Raw genomic sequence first — 17,610 nt, forward strand, 5'->3', positions numbered from 1 at the left:
ACAGCGCTAACAATAGCAATGTGTTGGAGTTTCTTCTGAACAAGAAGTCCGAATGATCAGGAACATTTTTGTATTGTTGCTGTGTCACACTTGGGACTGTGTTGCCAATGATGCCAGCACTGTGAGCAATTCATATTCTTTGTTGAGAGTAAACATTTCTTTATTGATTCCAGCCCACAATGTCTAGGCAACACTGTGGCAAGGCGTAGCAGATGGACTATTGTTGTTAGGCACTGTTGCACTGCTCCATTGATAAACTAACAACATGTTAACTGCTGTACATTGTTCCACTAATCCCTCCAAATCTTCACACGTCACTATATGAGATGATATATTGCAAGCGTTCTCTAATGGAAAAATGAGCCGCTGTCCAATCCGCATAGACAATTGAGTGTAAGTATGATGGGATGTCACAGTGAGATATTTCCACAGCAGTCATATTTGAGCTTAATAGGGAAAAAGTAAGCTGTCAAAGTCATCATTGTTCAAGAGTCGTACAGGGACAAAGCCCTGATGTTAAAAGCAGCAGCCATGAAAGCTCAGACACCCAGACACCAGATTGAAGTGCCGTGACCCTCTCTTGACCTGTGTGATAGCTTTTTTCTACTGCCTGCTCCCTCTGACGACTCTGTGATTTAGGGTGTATACGGTACATTTTCCTATCTTTAAATGTCCCACTCATGAATACAAAGCGTCACCCTGTCATGAAACGAACACGACTGAGAGCTTAGATCCATGCTCGCAGATATGTGAGGCTGTACAAAAGTCATCTGAGCTAATGCTAAGGTATACTGCTCAGGGAGACCCTGTTTTCAAATTCCCAAATTGGGACCCTTGAGTAAACCACACATTCATGCAAGCGGCATTTTCCACGCAGGGCTGATTACGTAGCTAGGTCATCGTTTTCCAAGGTGCCTGACACACCAGGATGATGGTTTTCTATCAACCAATGTCGGCTGGCCCTAGCTGTGTGGTCTGTCTGGCACTTTTGGCATTAATCAGCTCTTGTCAGCAGCTTTTCGACAGACTGAGCAAGGGGAATCAGCCGTGGTTCCCGCCGGTGAGAGAAATCTCTCTAATTGCCTGACCAGTTGAGCAAATCAGTGCAAATGGAAGAAGAAAGGGAACAGACACACACTTGATTAGAAGTGGCTATGTTAGCGAGAGTGGTACTAAAATGATGGTTTATCATCACGGTTTGTGTATCCGCAGTCCTGATTCCTCTGTTTTTTTTTGATTAATGATTACAGGCTACCGCCGAGATACAGCATGCAACAGTCAGCTTTCATTATTGTAGTACTTTAATGTCAGTTTGCTACATCTGGGCCCAACGAAAAGCTGCAAGTGTCATAGCCTGTAATGCTTAAGACTGACTCATAGGCTAGCAACAGCCTCAGCAATGGAATATTGATCTGCTGGCACACAATCACACATGAATGCATACATTTTGGATGCGTGGCGCGTTGTTTGTTTTGAAGTTTGGTAAGGCAGAAGTGAATGGGACAGAACATAATGAATATATATGCGAGTGCTGCAAACAAGTTAAGTCTCATAAGTATGATTTGATTACGGTGAAAAACAGGAAGGAAAAACTAGTGTTTCATAGGTAATTGTTAAGCTCAGACCACCCAGGTTGAGTGTGAAAAATCTTGTCATTGTAAACATGATCACAATGACAATACTTGCAATATTTAAAATCTTAGTTTAGCTTCTTAGCATGCTAACATTTGCCAATAAGCCCCAAAGACAAAGTAAATCTGAGGGTGTCTTTGGCTTGCCGGGTTTTAGCAAGAAATTATTGTCCAAACTGAAATCGTGACCTGATGATGGCACTGGAGGAAAGTCAGGGAATAACCAATGTCGTTACAACCCAACCTGAGGGGTACATGAATGTCTGCATATAACTGAATGGAAAACCATCCAATGGTTGGAGACACGCTAGTAAAAACTTTATAAGAAAAGGTCAGTGGAAGTCATTCAGCTTCACTCTCAAGGAATAGTAAGATGTCAACAACAACCCAGCTGACCATGCCATCCCAAGAGCCATGCTGCTGCAACACTGAACCCGACAATTTTATGCAGTTATTTTAAAAGATATAATATTCTAGGATTCCACAGCCACATATAGAATCCCACCTTTCCTCCTACACTGGACAGTACAGCTGGTACAGCGTGTGCAACCTTCTATTTCTGCTCAAGATGAGACATATGGCAGAGAAGGCAAGAAAAACAGGATGGGAAACTTTATAAGTTCGAGCACATTAAACATTCATTGGTGCGAGAGGGGGAAGCTACAGACAGAATAGTCCACTTCCACTTCTGTTTTTCGATGAGTTTGTCGGTTGAGCTCACCAGTAGGTGATCCCGCCCAGACTAAATAAATAAATAAATGTGCTGTCCTCGTGCGTCAGCTGAACACAGCAGTTGTCACCCAAAAACAAACAAATCGTTTCATTCCAGGGAAGGAAACTGCCACTTGTATTCACATGGCCACCGGATCCGTGAAATCTCACCTGATATCCCACGTCGATGGGAGCTGGTGGGAGATGTTAGCAGACATCCACACCGGTTGTGCTGCATTACACATGCTGGCCTGCTGTCCTCATAATCTCCATGCCATCTGGTAGGGGAACCTCACCGTCCCCCTGCACCTCTGGTACGTTAGTATTCCTCTCACACCAAGCGAGGGAGACCGGCGTGTGTGTGTGCGGCGCTCCTCTGAACACATAAAAGAGTCAACAAAAGTGAAGATTAATCAAACGGTTGCGGGTCCCACCCCCTACAAACCTGGCTCATCTCAGGTAATGAGAACACTTACTTTTTAATCATCTCCTTCTTTGTTGTCCTTGGCCGTGTGCGGTTTTTCAGCCCCGACACAAAATCAGCACACTCGGACCCACAATTATGACCTTGTGCTTTTGTTAAATGTGTGGGCTATGACGTTCTAATGACAGTGACTTAAAATCGTAGCTCAATTAATGTTTATGTCTGATCTTTTGAAACACGTCTATTCCTGGCGCTGAACAATTTCACATTGCCTTCATCGACTGAACTTCAGCCTCCCTGTGTTATCGATTACGGTAACAGCCACAGTTCACCAAGTCACCGTAGCTTGAGGTGGGTCTCCTCTCGGTTGCCCTGGCCCACTTCTTCAGTGGGAGAGCCCAGTTAGCAAACAGCAAGCTCGGGAATCTTTTGAGCAGCGCTTCAAACGGTGTTTCCAGCGTTTAGTGCGAGCCGTGATCAAAGACCGATCCCTTCCATTTCCAATCCGCATGGCCTCTCATTAGTGCCACACTAGGAGAAGGCTTCTCTGACGGGGAGTCTATCACAGTGTCATCGTTTTCCGAGCTGTTAATTTGACTGCAGAATGTGACTGCACTACAGTGCTGCTCAGGATGACTGTGGGCTCTAACAACGGTTATTATGTGAATTCGCTGTTGAAATAAGAGGATCAGTTAAAGGCAGGGAAGGCTGTTCCTGAGAAAGATAGTTGATTATTGAGTCTCATTCCCAACGTTTTGGGTTACAGGGTTAGTACACTGGGCCGAATACTGACCAAATTGGTGGTGTTTGACGACTTGGGAATGAGGGAATGATTTGTGCACGCTTCTTGTATTTTGACGTATTTAAATTTAAATCTAAGTTAAAATCTAAGTTTAAATCTAAGTTCTAGTTGGAGGATTAATAGGCAAAACACAAGTGTATTTAGACAATATCCGGGTACATTTATTCTCCAAAAAAATAGAAACACTTCTCTCTGTAAGTGCTAATTCACCTCTATGTTATACTTTGACACAACGATAAAATAAAATACATTGAACCAGGTTCAAGTGAAATCAAATATACCTCTGTGTACTCAGAGCTCTCCAAGATCACAATAAAACAGTAAAAACAAAATGCTTCAATTGGCCAAATGTAAATCACAGTACCCGGGAACTTGAGATAACCAAAAACACATCATCACCGCAACTGTAAAGTGGGATCTTCCACATCAAAGAAAAGGTCCAAATTGGTCCAGTCAAAAGTGATGTAGGAGCCCCCTTTTTTAATGTTCTGTCAAATCTTATATGGAATCCACTTGAAGCTGCAGTAGCGACTGGACTGCCGCTCACCCGCTGAAACCACTGCGAGTCGCCGTCGCCTCCTCTCAAAAGTCAACCATAAAGTAAAACAACCTGGATAGTGTTCAGTTTCACCTTAGATAAAGTCCATACTGATTCTTTAAACTATGCAGCATCAGTAGATCTTAGCACTTCGTTTTGATATCTTTCATTTTATTCAGTCACATCACAAAAAAACACTTTCAAGAAAATTATCGTTTCTAATAGCAGTATCTCATACATCATTAAATCAACAGTGATAAGCATTTTTTCCAAACACCTGCATTCCTCCGGTTGTTTTTTGTTTTTGTTTTGTTTTTTTTTCATTTTTTCACATTCATGAAATGAGCTCAAGCTAACAAAGTTAAGCTAGCACTGAAAACGTAAAACACTCACCGGAGAATAGTCATCCAAACACATTAATTAGTCGTCCTCCTTCATCCTCTGGCGACACAACATCATCCCGGACGACTTTGACCTCTTCTCGAACAACAATAACTTCAAACTATTAACATTCACTCCTGGCTGTTCACAAAAAGCCGGACTCGCACTTGCGCTCGTCTCGCTTGTTTTTCCACTTCCTCCTTCTTCCTCATTTCGACCGCTGATTTTTAGACCCATCGGTGACCAATATGCGCCACCTTGTGGTGGTTCGTGCGCTACTACATGCAAAATCACAACACTTGAAATCAATATACTTTTATGTTAAATTTATGGTGGATGATGAACGGCACATGACACTGTGATATTACCAGTATTGCCGCAGCATCTCAAGAGCAATCACCACAGCTGAAGACAGCACACTGGAGACGCCTGGTCACGTCTATGTAAGGGTCTTACAGGGTTTTCATAGGGGGAGATTCCAACCACCATCCTTGTAATTTATTCTGAGGTGTGAGGGACAATCGGAAATAGGAGTTAAGGGTAAAAATTGGTAATGGGGTTGAGCCATTTTGAATTTGTTGGCAAACAGTTGCTTTTTTGCACATCGAAAGGTTTTGGAGAAACATTATCATTATCTTTAAGCACTGTGTTTTTGGCCACCTGGTACCTCCTAGATTTGCTCTCATTCAACTCTGTTTTTGGTCTGTCTGACTTTTCACCTGCCAAAATCTCCACATGTTCACAAGTTTGTCAGCCTTTGCATGACAAATCCTCCACTGCATAAGTACGAGACACAAACAATGACGGCAGTGAGAGTGAACTAGAACATTGATACCTGGGGGCTTAACAATGAAGCTCGTTGTGAAGTCCTGTAAAGCTGAAGGGAAGCTGCAGAGTCAAGTTGTAATTCTTTCCATGTTCATAAGTGTCGCATTGACATTTGTCACACTGTTATGATAAAAAAAATAATGGTTAAGGCCGCTTCAAGCAAAGCAGTGACATTGAAGCTTTTAGTTGTCAAGCAACGTGCTTGGACAAATTTCTGAGCCTTTCAATCCAGTGCTGTATCCAATGGCTCACTGTGTGGTGGTCATCTGTTGGATAGAGCCACTTGCTGCATACCTGAAATTTCTTGTCAAAAGTTAAAAAATTCTACACATCAAAACCATTTTCCAATATACATTTACTTGCTACCCTTCAAAATAAGGCATATCTACATCTACTGCCTACACACACACACACACACACACACGGCAAAATGACAGAAGCAGCAGCAGCCCGCATACAAGTTTGGGATTTTTTGAAACAAAATGAAGGGAATCAGCATTTTAATATGCAACATGAAAAAGCTTTCACAAGCTTTCATAGCTGGATAAAAAAATGTTTTTGGCAATTTGCTATAATATAATGTGGGACAAAGATGTGTCCTAGACAAGAGCCCATTTAATTTATTTTATAAAGGTTTTTTTTTTTTTTTGCTCTCAGGGTTTGCATCCTAATCTCCAGTTAATGGTGGTGTTGCATACAAAGTAGTTGTTCTTGGATTTCTGTGCCATCCTTTCCTTTCCACACTCAACTCCTGTACAGATTCCTGCACATATTGCCTACGTTTATCAACATGATGCAAATATATACATCTGAATCATAGGTATGACTGTAAACAGACAGTGATGCATCGAAATTGGGTGTAAGGTACCGTATTGCTGCTTTCCCTGTTGCAAATTCTTTAACCGCAAGAAATATTACAACTTATTAACATTTCAGCGCTTCCTGATTGAACAGTAAATGAAAAGCCAATGGATACTGAACATCTGGAGGGACAATGGTTCCCTTTTTCGAGTCAAAACAACATATTTGATAACCCATTAGCTAAAGTTAGCATTCAACCTCCTCCTAGCTAACACTAGTGCTATGTATTATAATGGCATAGAGGCATAAACTGATTCTAAAATATTAACGCAAATCACAGACACACTGGAAGTGAAACACACTGGACGTCGCCTAATCAGATAGCAATGTTAGCTGAACGCTAACGGTAGCTAAGTGGTATCAAACATGTTGTTTTTACCATGAAATATGACCCAGTGAATCTCCAGATTTTTGCTATCCATTGTCTATTTCAATGGCTTGCAACTTGAACCACAACAACATAAATATATCCCAGCATCCCACCATCAGCACGACTTCAGAGGAAAATGGCCGCTGTGTGAATATGGTCCATTGAGTCTCCAGGACAGGATGAGTGCTCCTTGGAATAGATTCTACTTCTGGGACTCTGCTGGGGGGGATGAACATCACTTCCTTGAAGATAATCCCTTATTTTATCTTTCTACTGATGGTGCCGAGGGGCTCCTCTGTCTCTTATGTTGAGATTCAGTCATCAAACCATTTTAAATGCGCTGAAGCATTTGTATTCAGTGTATTGTATTTCTTTCTGAGACTGCTCCTTTCATGTGGCGCGTGTCTCCATCTGCACACCTGACCTTTGTCGTCTTGCGCTGCATAGTGAACACAATACCTAATTGTAAATCTTTAAACATCCAGAAGTTCAGTGGAATGTCTCGCACACAGCCACTGTATGTGTTTAGAACCCTAAATATTTTCTATTTATGGTAATTTTATCTTTCCTTTGCAGCTGTCTTGGCTTGATTTCTCCTCAGGGATCAATGAAGTTCATTTTAATCTTCATAAAAACCTTCTTATAGACTCAAGATAGTTTTATTCTGCTGAGCAGTGATGAAGAAATCTGAGTAATACCCATTTGCAAGTCCTGTACAACTTACCTTGCCAGCAGTCATAGCGAGACCTGAAAGGGAAGAAACTCAGATATACTGAATTTGACGTAAATGAGGCATAAATATAGAATTGTACTCGGCTCGTGTGCTGCTGTGCTTCATTTCCATCTGCAAAACCTCTCGGCCATTGTTATAATTCAAAACAGTGAGGTTGAAATAATGAGTATAGACTGAAATACCTTTTTCGTCAGATATACGCTGTTAATGCTTCATCACCAAAGCTTTAACCATTATCCTCTTCTCCTTTTATATCTTCAGTGTGAGATGTGTGGATGGAATTTTTTTTTCTATGCTAAGATTTCAGGGAGCTCAGGAGCTTTCTCCTTCCCTTTGCACCATCTTTACCCTCATTAATTCCAGTCGAACCCCCAACCAACAAACACACACACACACACACACACACAGACCATCTACCTGTATCTGAAGCAAAATGAATGAGCTTTCCTTAATTAGTGTGGCTGATTTAGGTTTCAGGGTAACAGGTGCATGTTTAGATTAATCCTGAAAGACTACAGGCATCTGTTGCCGTGGAGATAAAGGGAAGACTCGGCTAAAGTTTGCCCTGACCTTGGCATATGTTATGTCAGAACAGACTTTTGTGGTATTCATATAGATAATGTTGTACATAACAAATGGACAAAATTGCAAGGCAACTCCAAAACTATAGGGAGCGTATACGCTAACTGGTGCTCCCTGTACTCTTTGCTGTAGCTATCTTTGTTGGCCAGCTGCCGAGCTAACTAGCCTGGTGCAAGTGCTGTTATAGTAGTCGAAGTAGTCATCACAACACAGGATTCCTAGTGAATGTGGATGGACAGCAGACTGGACCAAACACACCCTCTGAGATGGAGGTCGGTTTGACAGCAGGGGATGCAGTACAGAGGTGATTTACAGAAGCTATAACCATGACTATAACTTCAGAGACAAGTGTCGGGCATCAGCAGAGACTTGTAAAGCCGTGAATTAGTGATGTATTTTGACAAAACCGGAAGTGACTGTGTAAAGATAAATCAAGACTGCTTGGGTACGTTTTTATTTTGTTTATCTCGTGTTTAACTGTTAAGGTTGTCTTAGTTTGGTAAAAGAAACCTGAATTCAGACAGAATGTGCTTGTGTTTTTCTGTTTATTACGGAGAGTAGGTGTAAAAATATTTCCTTTCTTGACATTTTGTGAATTTATTTTGTTTACTTATAAGACTAATGGTGTGTTCAGACCTAACATGAAGGGAATATTTGCCTCACTTTACACGCCCAAGTTTGATTGCTGGATTATAATTATGTTGTGCGTTACCTGTGTGGCACCCAGTTTGGTTTGAATGCCCCATAACTAGCAAACGGGCTAATTCTTGAGGTACAAAGTGGTATTACGAGACAGGAAGGGCCAGGGCTAGCTGGTTAGCATGCTAACTTCAATAGACATCTCTGCAACACAGTACACAGACGTCTTTCATGTAACACGGTTGTTTCTTCATACTCATAACATAATGTCCATTTTTTGAATGTTTTAAACTGAAATACTGGCCATATCTTACACATTGCCCCGTCCAAGACAACAATCTACCAACAAAACGCAAGACATTCTGCACATCATGTAGTAAAAATGGATTCAGATAAACAAAGCCCTTAATTAACACTGTTATCTTAATCTTTATTTTGTCACAATTGTAGTCAAATATATATACGTCTATATGACGTATATAATATGACATATATAATTTCATTTCTTTACAATAGAGAAACAACATAGAGATGACACACTATTTTGGTTTCTAAGTAGAAGCTCCTTTTAAATAGTGGCATTTTTTTTCAATACACTGTTTAAGTCAAGCTCCCACTCAAGTCACGGTTTTTGTTTTCCTTATTGAGTCACATTTATTCACAATGTGTGTGTTTGTTTAGTCTCTTTTTCTTTATAATTTGATGTCTTTTGTAGTGTCAATATTTTTTTTTCCTCCGCAGTTCAGTCTGTTCATGTTCCATCAAAAACGACCGCCATCTGTCATTGGTCCGTGCGGCCCCACAGATGGTCCCACCTGCTAAACATCCTGTGCCACCAGCAAAGGTATACAGTCATTGGAAACACTGTCTGTGAAAGCTTTACAGAGTTAATCCAATCAGCTTGCAGAGGGCTTGGCATAAGCATTTCCAGTTCCTCTGCAGCTGGGTCCTTTGGTGGCCAAGGAGCCGTTTGCGCCTCCATACACGAGGGATGTCTGACCTTGGCACTGTCCCTGGGCTTCTCTTTGGCCTGCTGCCTTCAAACCTCTGGTCCCGATGCCTGTGTGCACCACTCTGGCTGAACACTGCACACTTTTCCCCTCTGACTCCTGCGTAGTCCCAGCCTCGAGAGTTTTTGCGCCACCGCCTTGGATCTCGCTCTGAGACCCAGACATTTTCATGGGGCCGGAGAGGCTTTTCTGTTTTAATTCCTGCCCGAGTTCCACTGTGATTTCAATGGAGCAGGGTGTTTGCGAGGAGCTGAGATTCTTCTCCGAGCCCAGCGCAGCAGTGGTGGCGGTGACAGGAGGGCGAACACCGCTGGGCATGACACCAGAAGCCAGCACAACGGTCTCACAGGCAGGGGAGGGAGAACTACGAATGGGCACCGACGCCTTTCCAGCCAGCATGGGGTGCCACTTGAGGAGCCCCCCTTGGTTCCGGCCACTCATGTCCAAGTTCCCCGCCTCAAGGTCACACGCTTGGAGTGAAGGGATGATGGGCACAGATTGGGTGCGCAGGGAGGGTGGAAGATAGGTTGTTCCCTTGTCCAGGCGGGTGCAGGGCACCTCGGTCCATCCCTTTCTGGCTGCGAAGTGAGTGAGTGAAGTCCTGCTGAGGAGGGCGCCGACTCTACCCCCGGCAGAATCACACCTTTGTGGAGAGGAAAGAACAGAAATGGCCAGATGAGAACAGGAGACATTTAAATTGTGACCTTTTTCTCCCCGACACTTATTTCCTGAGAGGAATAAGATGGATGGGGAATAAACTCTTGCGCATTTTACCCCTCATTGTTCCACAAAGCATTGTCTCGCACCAACAAAATTACAAATATTTAGGTATTGTTCTTTCATAATCTTGTGTAATTATTTATAATCCTCCGCATGAGGGGCCTGTTTTGCCGCCGCACGAATGTTTAACTGAAAAATCCCTCCTCTCATGGCTGCCTTACTGAAGATTTAAGGCTTTGGCAACACAGCTGCCGGATCCCTGACCCCGGCCTGTGTGAGTACGTGGACAAATTATATATCGCCTCCTCGAAAACATGCGCATGTGTCTTCCGATTTCACTCATTACCCGATCGCCTTGCAGGTTTGCAGTGTGATGTTTGAGGTCAATTCAGGTGAGTCTCACCTATAGTCACGTATCTGGAAAGTTTGGAGTGGAATGTGTCGCGAAAATGGCGCCGAGCAGATGGAAAAGCGCGGCGTTAAGTGTGAAAGTAATAACAGCAGAGGAGGGGAAACTTATTTAGCGTCGAGGGCGGTGAGTTTGTATATGTGTTGCATTTGCACAAGAGTTAATATTGTTACTAAAGACTCGATTCACATTCAGAAATCACCCCGGCACAGCCTTAGGAGACGGAGCATGTTATTGTCAGCCCTCAGAGACTGTTTGTAGCATAACCAAGTTTAAATAATTGAATTACTTTCCCACTCCTCCCCTCGGTATTAGAGGCGCAACTGCAAGCTGGAGGTAAATCCACCAGATCAAAACGCATCTAAAAATAACTTCCGTAACAAATTTGCTGTCAATGCCGTCCTTATCTGCGATGGGTAAATGTATGTTTTGACGCTGGATAATGGAACTGACAATACTCAGCGGGGATTTGTTGTCGCAAAATGGGAAAACATCGGCGAGCGCCTTTTCGTGTTTGTTCGCCGCTCTCGCTCGCCCCCTTTTTTCCCCTAACACTTCCTGCCACGCCGCCCGCACTCTTCCCCCGGCTGCACTCTCATCATCATCATCATCTCCGCACACATCTTCCCTCTTTCCTCACTTTACCCTCTCTCCTTCTCTCACTCTCCTTTCCACCTCCCGCTTCTCATTTCCAGAGATGAGAGGGGTGTATCCATGGCAACAAGGGAGAGGTGGAGGAGGGGGGGAGGAGGAGGAGGAGGAGGAGGGAGGGGGCTGTAAGCTTTGGTAACTTGATGTTGCACGGCTGGTAAGTCCAGAGAAAATACATCACTCCAACCTCCAGAAGGCCAGTGGAGTGCGCTCGGCAGATGGATTTGCAAGGGAATTATCAATGGCTAATGAGAGCTGCATTGTTTAACTGTACAAATGCAATCTTTTCCCCCGTGAAGAAGACGAGCCCTTTCACTTCAGCTCTGTTCCTAACACTTGTTTAAAAAAAAAAAAAAAAGCAACGTCAGATTGAACAGCTCATAGCATGCAGATTTGAAAAAAAAAAAAAAAGAACACTCATGTATGTCTTTATTAGTTTGTTTGCTATTCCGTCTGTGTGCGCACGCCCGAGCACATGAACACAAGTGTGGAGGATCTCTCTCTCTCTCTCTCCGCGCAGCCATTTTGAAAAGAAACTGCTGAGCTCCATGGAGCTTTGTTTAAAAAAAAAAAAAAAAAATGTAAATTATGGAAATAGGTCACATAAAGAGTTTGGCAGCTCGCAGCGCATCTTACAAGTCACTGTAACACTCAATCAGGTTGGCACGCTAATAGGAGCATTGCCACGCGCTCCTAAGCGTGGGGAATGCGTGAGGTACGCCGCGGCTTTAAAGACAGACGTTCCTGATAACAGTGCCATCGCTCAAGTTGCAAACGCTGACAGCAAATTAGGCTGTTTCGGAGGCATATGCTAAGAAGGACCGCCTCGCTCGGGGCTGAAAGATGCTCGTGCCCGCGTCTGTAAATAAAAGCCTTAAAATGATTCAATGTTTTCATTGTTGTTTAAGAGGAATATGCCGGTGGAGCTGCTTGACATGGTGCATTATTCTTTCTTAGGCAAAACAAGCACCTCAATGAGCGGCATGAGGTTGTTTGATTTGGTAGATGTTGCGTAACAATAAATCTTATTTATAATCTGCAGAGAAAGTTTAAAATAATGTGCAACTTTGTCTCCACACGGATCATCCCCCTCCCCCTCCTGGATGAGCCCCTCTTTGATAACAACTGTGCGAGAGAGGATTTCACATCCAGCTACCTTTTTCTGAGCCGGTGCCAGTGAGTATCATCAGACAGTACCTTTTTTTTCTTTTCTTTTTTTTTTTTTTTAATGTGTAAGTTATTTTAAGCCCCTCAGATAGCCAACTGGCGCGAGGTGGCTCTGCCAAAGTCCTCCCTGTCTTTTAAGCCTCCTGAAACAGCGCCAGTGGCTCTGCTTCACTTCTGATAGCCATGAAAAATAGGGCAACTCGCTTGTCCTCAGCTGACATCACGAGGGGGCCATGAGAAGAATTCAGGATGTGTAAACGGCTGAAATGAATCCTTTTCGCAATTTGTGGTCCTTGTTCTAGGAGGCTGCGGTCAGCCCCAAAACGGCTCCGCATTTAGCATGAAAATGACAGAAAATGTAATTATTTATTGGGTATGTGAACCATGAAGCTTCCAGCATAATGCCGTAGTGTCAGCCAAAATCAGGCCCGACTGGACTTCTTCAGATTCATGTGAACTCGTCCATCATCTGGTAATTAGCTTTGCCCCCCCCCCCCGTTGTTGTATTTTTAACCCTGATGAAAACCAACCACGTCTTCATTCGCAGCTAAAAGCCCGGTGGCGAGCGTGTCGAGGATTACAACACAGTCTCATATCTCGGACTTCCCCGGCACCACGATGTTGAGCGGTCGGGATCAACTGTGTTCTCCAAATTAATTGTGACAGTCCCAGTTGAAGGAGGCCACAGCAGATCTAATTTATTTCCCTGGATTAGATTTCATAAGCTAGTTCATGGATTTGAACTGAGAGCATCTCAGTCATAAACTCATTTCTCCCCAAATTATCCTTCTGCCACTCCAACTTAACCTCACTTAGTCCGGGGGGGGGGGGGGTCCTGTATCACTGAACCGGCTGTTTGACCTCAGGACAGATGGGGTGGTGGTGGGGGGGTAATCTCCTCTTTGAGGCACAAATACAGATGACAAAACAGACAAAAAGGAAAAGGACAAAGTTTCACCTTCTAATTGACTCCACGTCTGTTGACTCGTCCTCCTGCAGGTGTTTGTAGACGTGGCCAGACGCTCTGGATCCATCGACGAGATTGGTTGATATTTTGTGTTTTCCTCTGGGGATGGGAGGCGTTCTGAAGTAGTGGTTCTCCCTCCGCTGTTGGGCAGGACTTAGGGAAAGGGAGCTACTCCTGTAACCAGAAGGAGAAACCTGGGTTAACACACCGTCAACATACTATTTCACCTTCAAACAGCGCTCGTTCACTTTCAGTTCATTTGTTCACTGTTATCAAATGTGTCCCATCTCCTTATCGTCATGGTTGTAAAACGGACCGGAATGGAGTGACCTTTCTGTTTCATTGATTTGAGTGAAAAAAGCCCATCATATGCTGCATTCAATTGACACGTGCATAAATAACCTTGCCACTGAACTCTCGGCATCAGATTCAGGTGAAGACAACAGTAACAGTAACAGTAATTCACCATTAAGCAATACATCTCACATTAGCATTAAATCATTTGTCACAGAGTGAGACAGAGTGAGTGTGCGGCCGTGCTAGCAGCCCTGTCACAGCTGCACTGTGAGCTAAATGCTAACGCGCTCGCAGTGACAGCGCTCACATTCCCATGATTAGCAGGTAACGTCCACCGGGTTCACCACCTTGGTTTGGCCTGTTGGAATGCTAACATTTGTTAATTAGCCCCCAACACAATGCAGAGCTGAGGCTAACCGGAATGTCATTAAGTATTTGGTCATAAAAAAAACATCCGCTGCACTCTGTCAGCGCTGGGGAAAGGTTCTGGCGGCACCAGTTGTCATGCTGGTGGGGAGGAAAAAGAAAAAAAAAAGCTCTGCTGGCTTGTTGGCAGCGCCAAAACCCCGGATGCAGCGACACTGCCCCTGCAAAATATGTATAAATGGCTAAATCCCAGCAAAAGAATGGGGTAACAGCTGCTACGTTGTTTGGCTTTGTACCATTAGCGACTGGGTTAGTGTTTTGATAAGTAAAACTTGTGGAGCGTTGTCATTTTATGAGCTAACTTCCTGTCTGCTTTGCAGTTGGCAGTCCCCTCCCTCCTATCCATGGTCATTCTCTTTCCTGATTGGATAAAATGGGCAGGGATACCAGACAAAATATATTTTTTGCTGAATGAGCAGAAGGGAGGAGAAACACGAGTCACTAACCAAACACTCTATAACTGTGATTAGTGTTGGAATATAAAGCTACTCATTACTTACTTACTAGCAGCTTCACTTTAAAAAAAGTGCTTATCCCTAGGGTTAGGGTTAACTTTAGGGAAAAAAAATGTCAAACTCCAACAATAATTAATATCATGATTAAATAAAGGTTTTGCTGCATTTTGTTTAGAACTGAACGGTCCACAGGATCTGCAGCTGACACATCCTGATCAGCCACTTTGCAACTATGACGTGTGAAATCAGTCTTTGCAATCAAGGCAGGTTAAAGTGTGCAACAATTTGTATCAATCACTCTCTCGATTGCCACATGGTAAATTGTAAGGGGCTTTTCAGTCTACTGACTGGGGATTTTGGGGGGGATGGAGCCAGCGACCCTCCGGTTACCGGACAATCCGCTCTACTGCCTGAGCTGCAGCCGTCCTGCATGTTAGCAGGTTGTACATGATGTGAAAAATGACACCTTCCCCGTCCCTCTCAGCGGCCTACACAAGCCTGTGGACGGCTTGTTTGAATTTCTTTGCGACGATGAAGTTTAGAAATGCAATCCGCTGACGCAAACTCATGACCAGCTTTTAGCATGACACAGAAGTTTCCATGGAGCCCGTTTTCATGTCAGACCCATTTTGAGGCCACTAAACCCCTAATTTGATGAGCAATTACGTGTAATTATATGTTTAATTTGCAACAAGATACTTTTTTAATGTATTTATGCACATCTCTGCTGTGGGCCATGTATGATCATGACTGACTGGCTACAAATTCAAAATACATCTGGAACATAAAACACTGCATGTGACTAAATGCTGGTATACAAGGCACTTGGTTGTTATACCCACGTGGATATGAACAGTGCATATATATTGATATCCCGCTGCTGTTGGAAGGATGGAAGCGGCGGTCTTTTGGAAACCGTGCTTCCTGCCTGCCTGGGCTCACTGTTTTTTTTTTTTTTTTTACATTGTTCTGTGGGCAGCGGGTGGTCGACTTCAAAGTGGATCCCCACACGGCTGCAGCGATAAAAAGCGATGCCGCACTGTATCACAGCTGACGTTGCGAGTGCATCATCCCACAACCAGCAACTCCCGAAACACACAGAGCTAAAAGAATTTTTTCAGTTTTGTTTGAGTACATCTCGCCGCCGTGGCTCCCTCTTTGATCACGAGCTACACTTCCTTTTTTGTGAGCAGTAAGTCACTTGATTGCGTTCGATAAACTGAAACCGCAAAGAAAACAACTTATGACATATTATTACTGCCGGGTGGAGAGAAAAAAAAAAAACTTGTTTGTATCGAGGCAGTGAACACAAAAACAGTGACAAACATTTTCTTCAGCTTGATTCGGTGCTCTTAAATAATTTGTCATTGCAGCAGCCACACACGAGGAAGAAATTGTGTATGTATGAAGATGGTGTTCAATAGTAATCAAGATGTCCAAAATTCAAGATTTAAAAAAAAAAATTTTTAACCTCGTCCTCTAACTGAACTCCCTCATTCCTTTTAAATCATGCAGGGGACTAAATAGTCCAGTAGACTTTCGGTTATTAATTGATAGCCAACTGGGACACCGACTGAAAGTGCTCGGTTATAATAATTACTAAATGTCCGTGGCTGTGGGAACAATAAGCATGGCTAATGCCGGCTCTGGTCTTTGGCAGCATTTAGCTTTTTTCTTTTTTTTTTTCATGTCGACTGATGTTGTAAAAAGTTGATATGAATAAAGCTGAATTATGTCACTTTTGTTAGCTATTACCATGCTGATTTTTTAAATTAGGATTAACAGAAAGCTGGAAGAATTGAAATGTGTTTTCTGTGCACAGAATCACCAGGCTGTTGTAATTATCGAATGTTAAATGTAAGAAGGGTCTGGAATTGAGAGGCGGCCGCTTATCTCCACAATTCACCGTAAACGCGCTGCCTCCTGATGTTTAACGGACGAGTCCGGCTGTGAGAGTAATTCGGCACATATTTTAATCAGTTCTTCTCTCTTTATGCGTTTATTAGACGTGGTAGAGAGTCAGAAAAGTGTACGGGATGCCAGGACATCAGCTGAATCTAAAGACAAAAATGGCACATTGAGAGTAAACTATTTCCTCCGGAGCTCCGATGTGTCGGTCCGCGCTCACTGACTCGAACTGAGCACATTGATTAGCCTACAACAATTTCCTCATAATCCAATCATGACAATGGACTCATGGTGATTGATCAAATTCCACAGTAGCCGAAATGAAAACACTGATTGATCTACCGGCGGCGTGATGATTATACATCGACTCAGACAGTGTTATTTCCGTCAGATTCTTTTTTTTTTGCCGGTAAAGCAATTCGGAACTGCGCTCGAGAGCGGGCAGAACAGGGTGAGCCGCGCTGCTGAGTTTATTCAGAATGTATCAAAGTAGGAAATGATTAATTTCAAAATGATTGATGGTTCATTTTTCCGCGCTGACATTTTGTGCAACAAGCGCCACGCTGCATTGAGAGAAAGGCTTTAGTTGGACTATTTACAATGTAAATTCACAACACAGAGCCACGTAGCTGGAGGGGTGTCTGTCTTCAGTCCAGAGTGAATTATCTCAACAACCGCTGGATGGATTCAAATGACACGCTGTCAGTCATCCGACTCGTCTTGGTGATCCCTGAATTTTACACCAGCTTCACCGTGAGGTCAAACATTTAACTTGTCATTTATGTCCAAATACATGCACAGCTACTGTTCCCATCAGCCTCAGATACACGTCATGTCTAATATTAATTAGCTTTTATAAGTAAGTATGCTTACAAACTAGACTGAGAGGGCTGACAGGGCAAACATCAGCCTACCTGCTAAGCATGAAAGCGTGCTATGGTTAGCATTTAGCACTAAACTTGCTGGTGTGTCCAGGGATCTCATGAAGGAGATCTGAGGAGAGTGTTGGAGGTGGAGTCCCGTTCATTCCTCTGAAAGCTGCTCAGTGGCGCATGAAGCCATTAAGGTTGGACTTCCTGGGTGTAAAATTAGCTGGATTA

At 43.4% G+C, this 17,610-nt stretch overlaps 2 protein-coding genes across 3 annotated transcripts in view; both read right to left on the bottom strand.

The window, feature by feature from the left end:
- Positions 1-4,712, bottom strand: part of cep55l (centrosomal protein 55 like) — a 49,947-nt gene extending 45,235 nt beyond the window's left edge. The window contains exons 1-2 of the mRNA XM_037081736.1: positions 4,500-4,712; positions 2,514-2,718 (exon numbers count right to left, since the gene is read on the bottom strand). Of these exons, the coding sequence (XP_036937631.1) occupies positions 2,514-2,580 (67 nt within the window). The 5' untranslated portion in view covers positions 2,581-2,718; positions 4,500-4,712. The remainder of the gene's footprint in view (positions 1-2,513; positions 2,719-4,499) is intronic.
- A 3,680-nt stretch (positions 4,713-8,392) lies between these two features.
- The window catches only part of nrg3b (neuregulin 3b), a 218,421-nt gene continuing 209,203 nt past the window's right edge, over positions 8,393-17,610 (bottom strand). For both annotated transcript variants that reach the window (XM_037080996.1, XM_037080995.1), the window contains 2 exons: positions 13,416-13,598; positions 8,393-10,153 (listed from right to left, as the gene is read on the bottom strand). In XM_037080996.1, the coding sequence (XP_036936891.1) occupies positions 9,397-10,153; positions 13,416-13,598 (940 nt within the window). In that variant the 3' untranslated portion in view covers positions 8,393-9,396. The remainder of the gene's footprint in view (positions 10,154-13,415; positions 13,599-17,610) is intronic.

The sequence above is a fragment of the Acanthopagrus latus genome, chromosome 20, assembly GCF_904848185.1.
Source record: "Acanthopagrus latus isolate v.2019 chromosome 20, fAcaLat1.1, whole genome shotgun sequence".
In the NCBI taxonomy this organism is placed as follows: Eukaryota; Metazoa; Chordata; class Actinopteri; order Spariformes; family Sparidae; genus Acanthopagrus; species Acanthopagrus latus.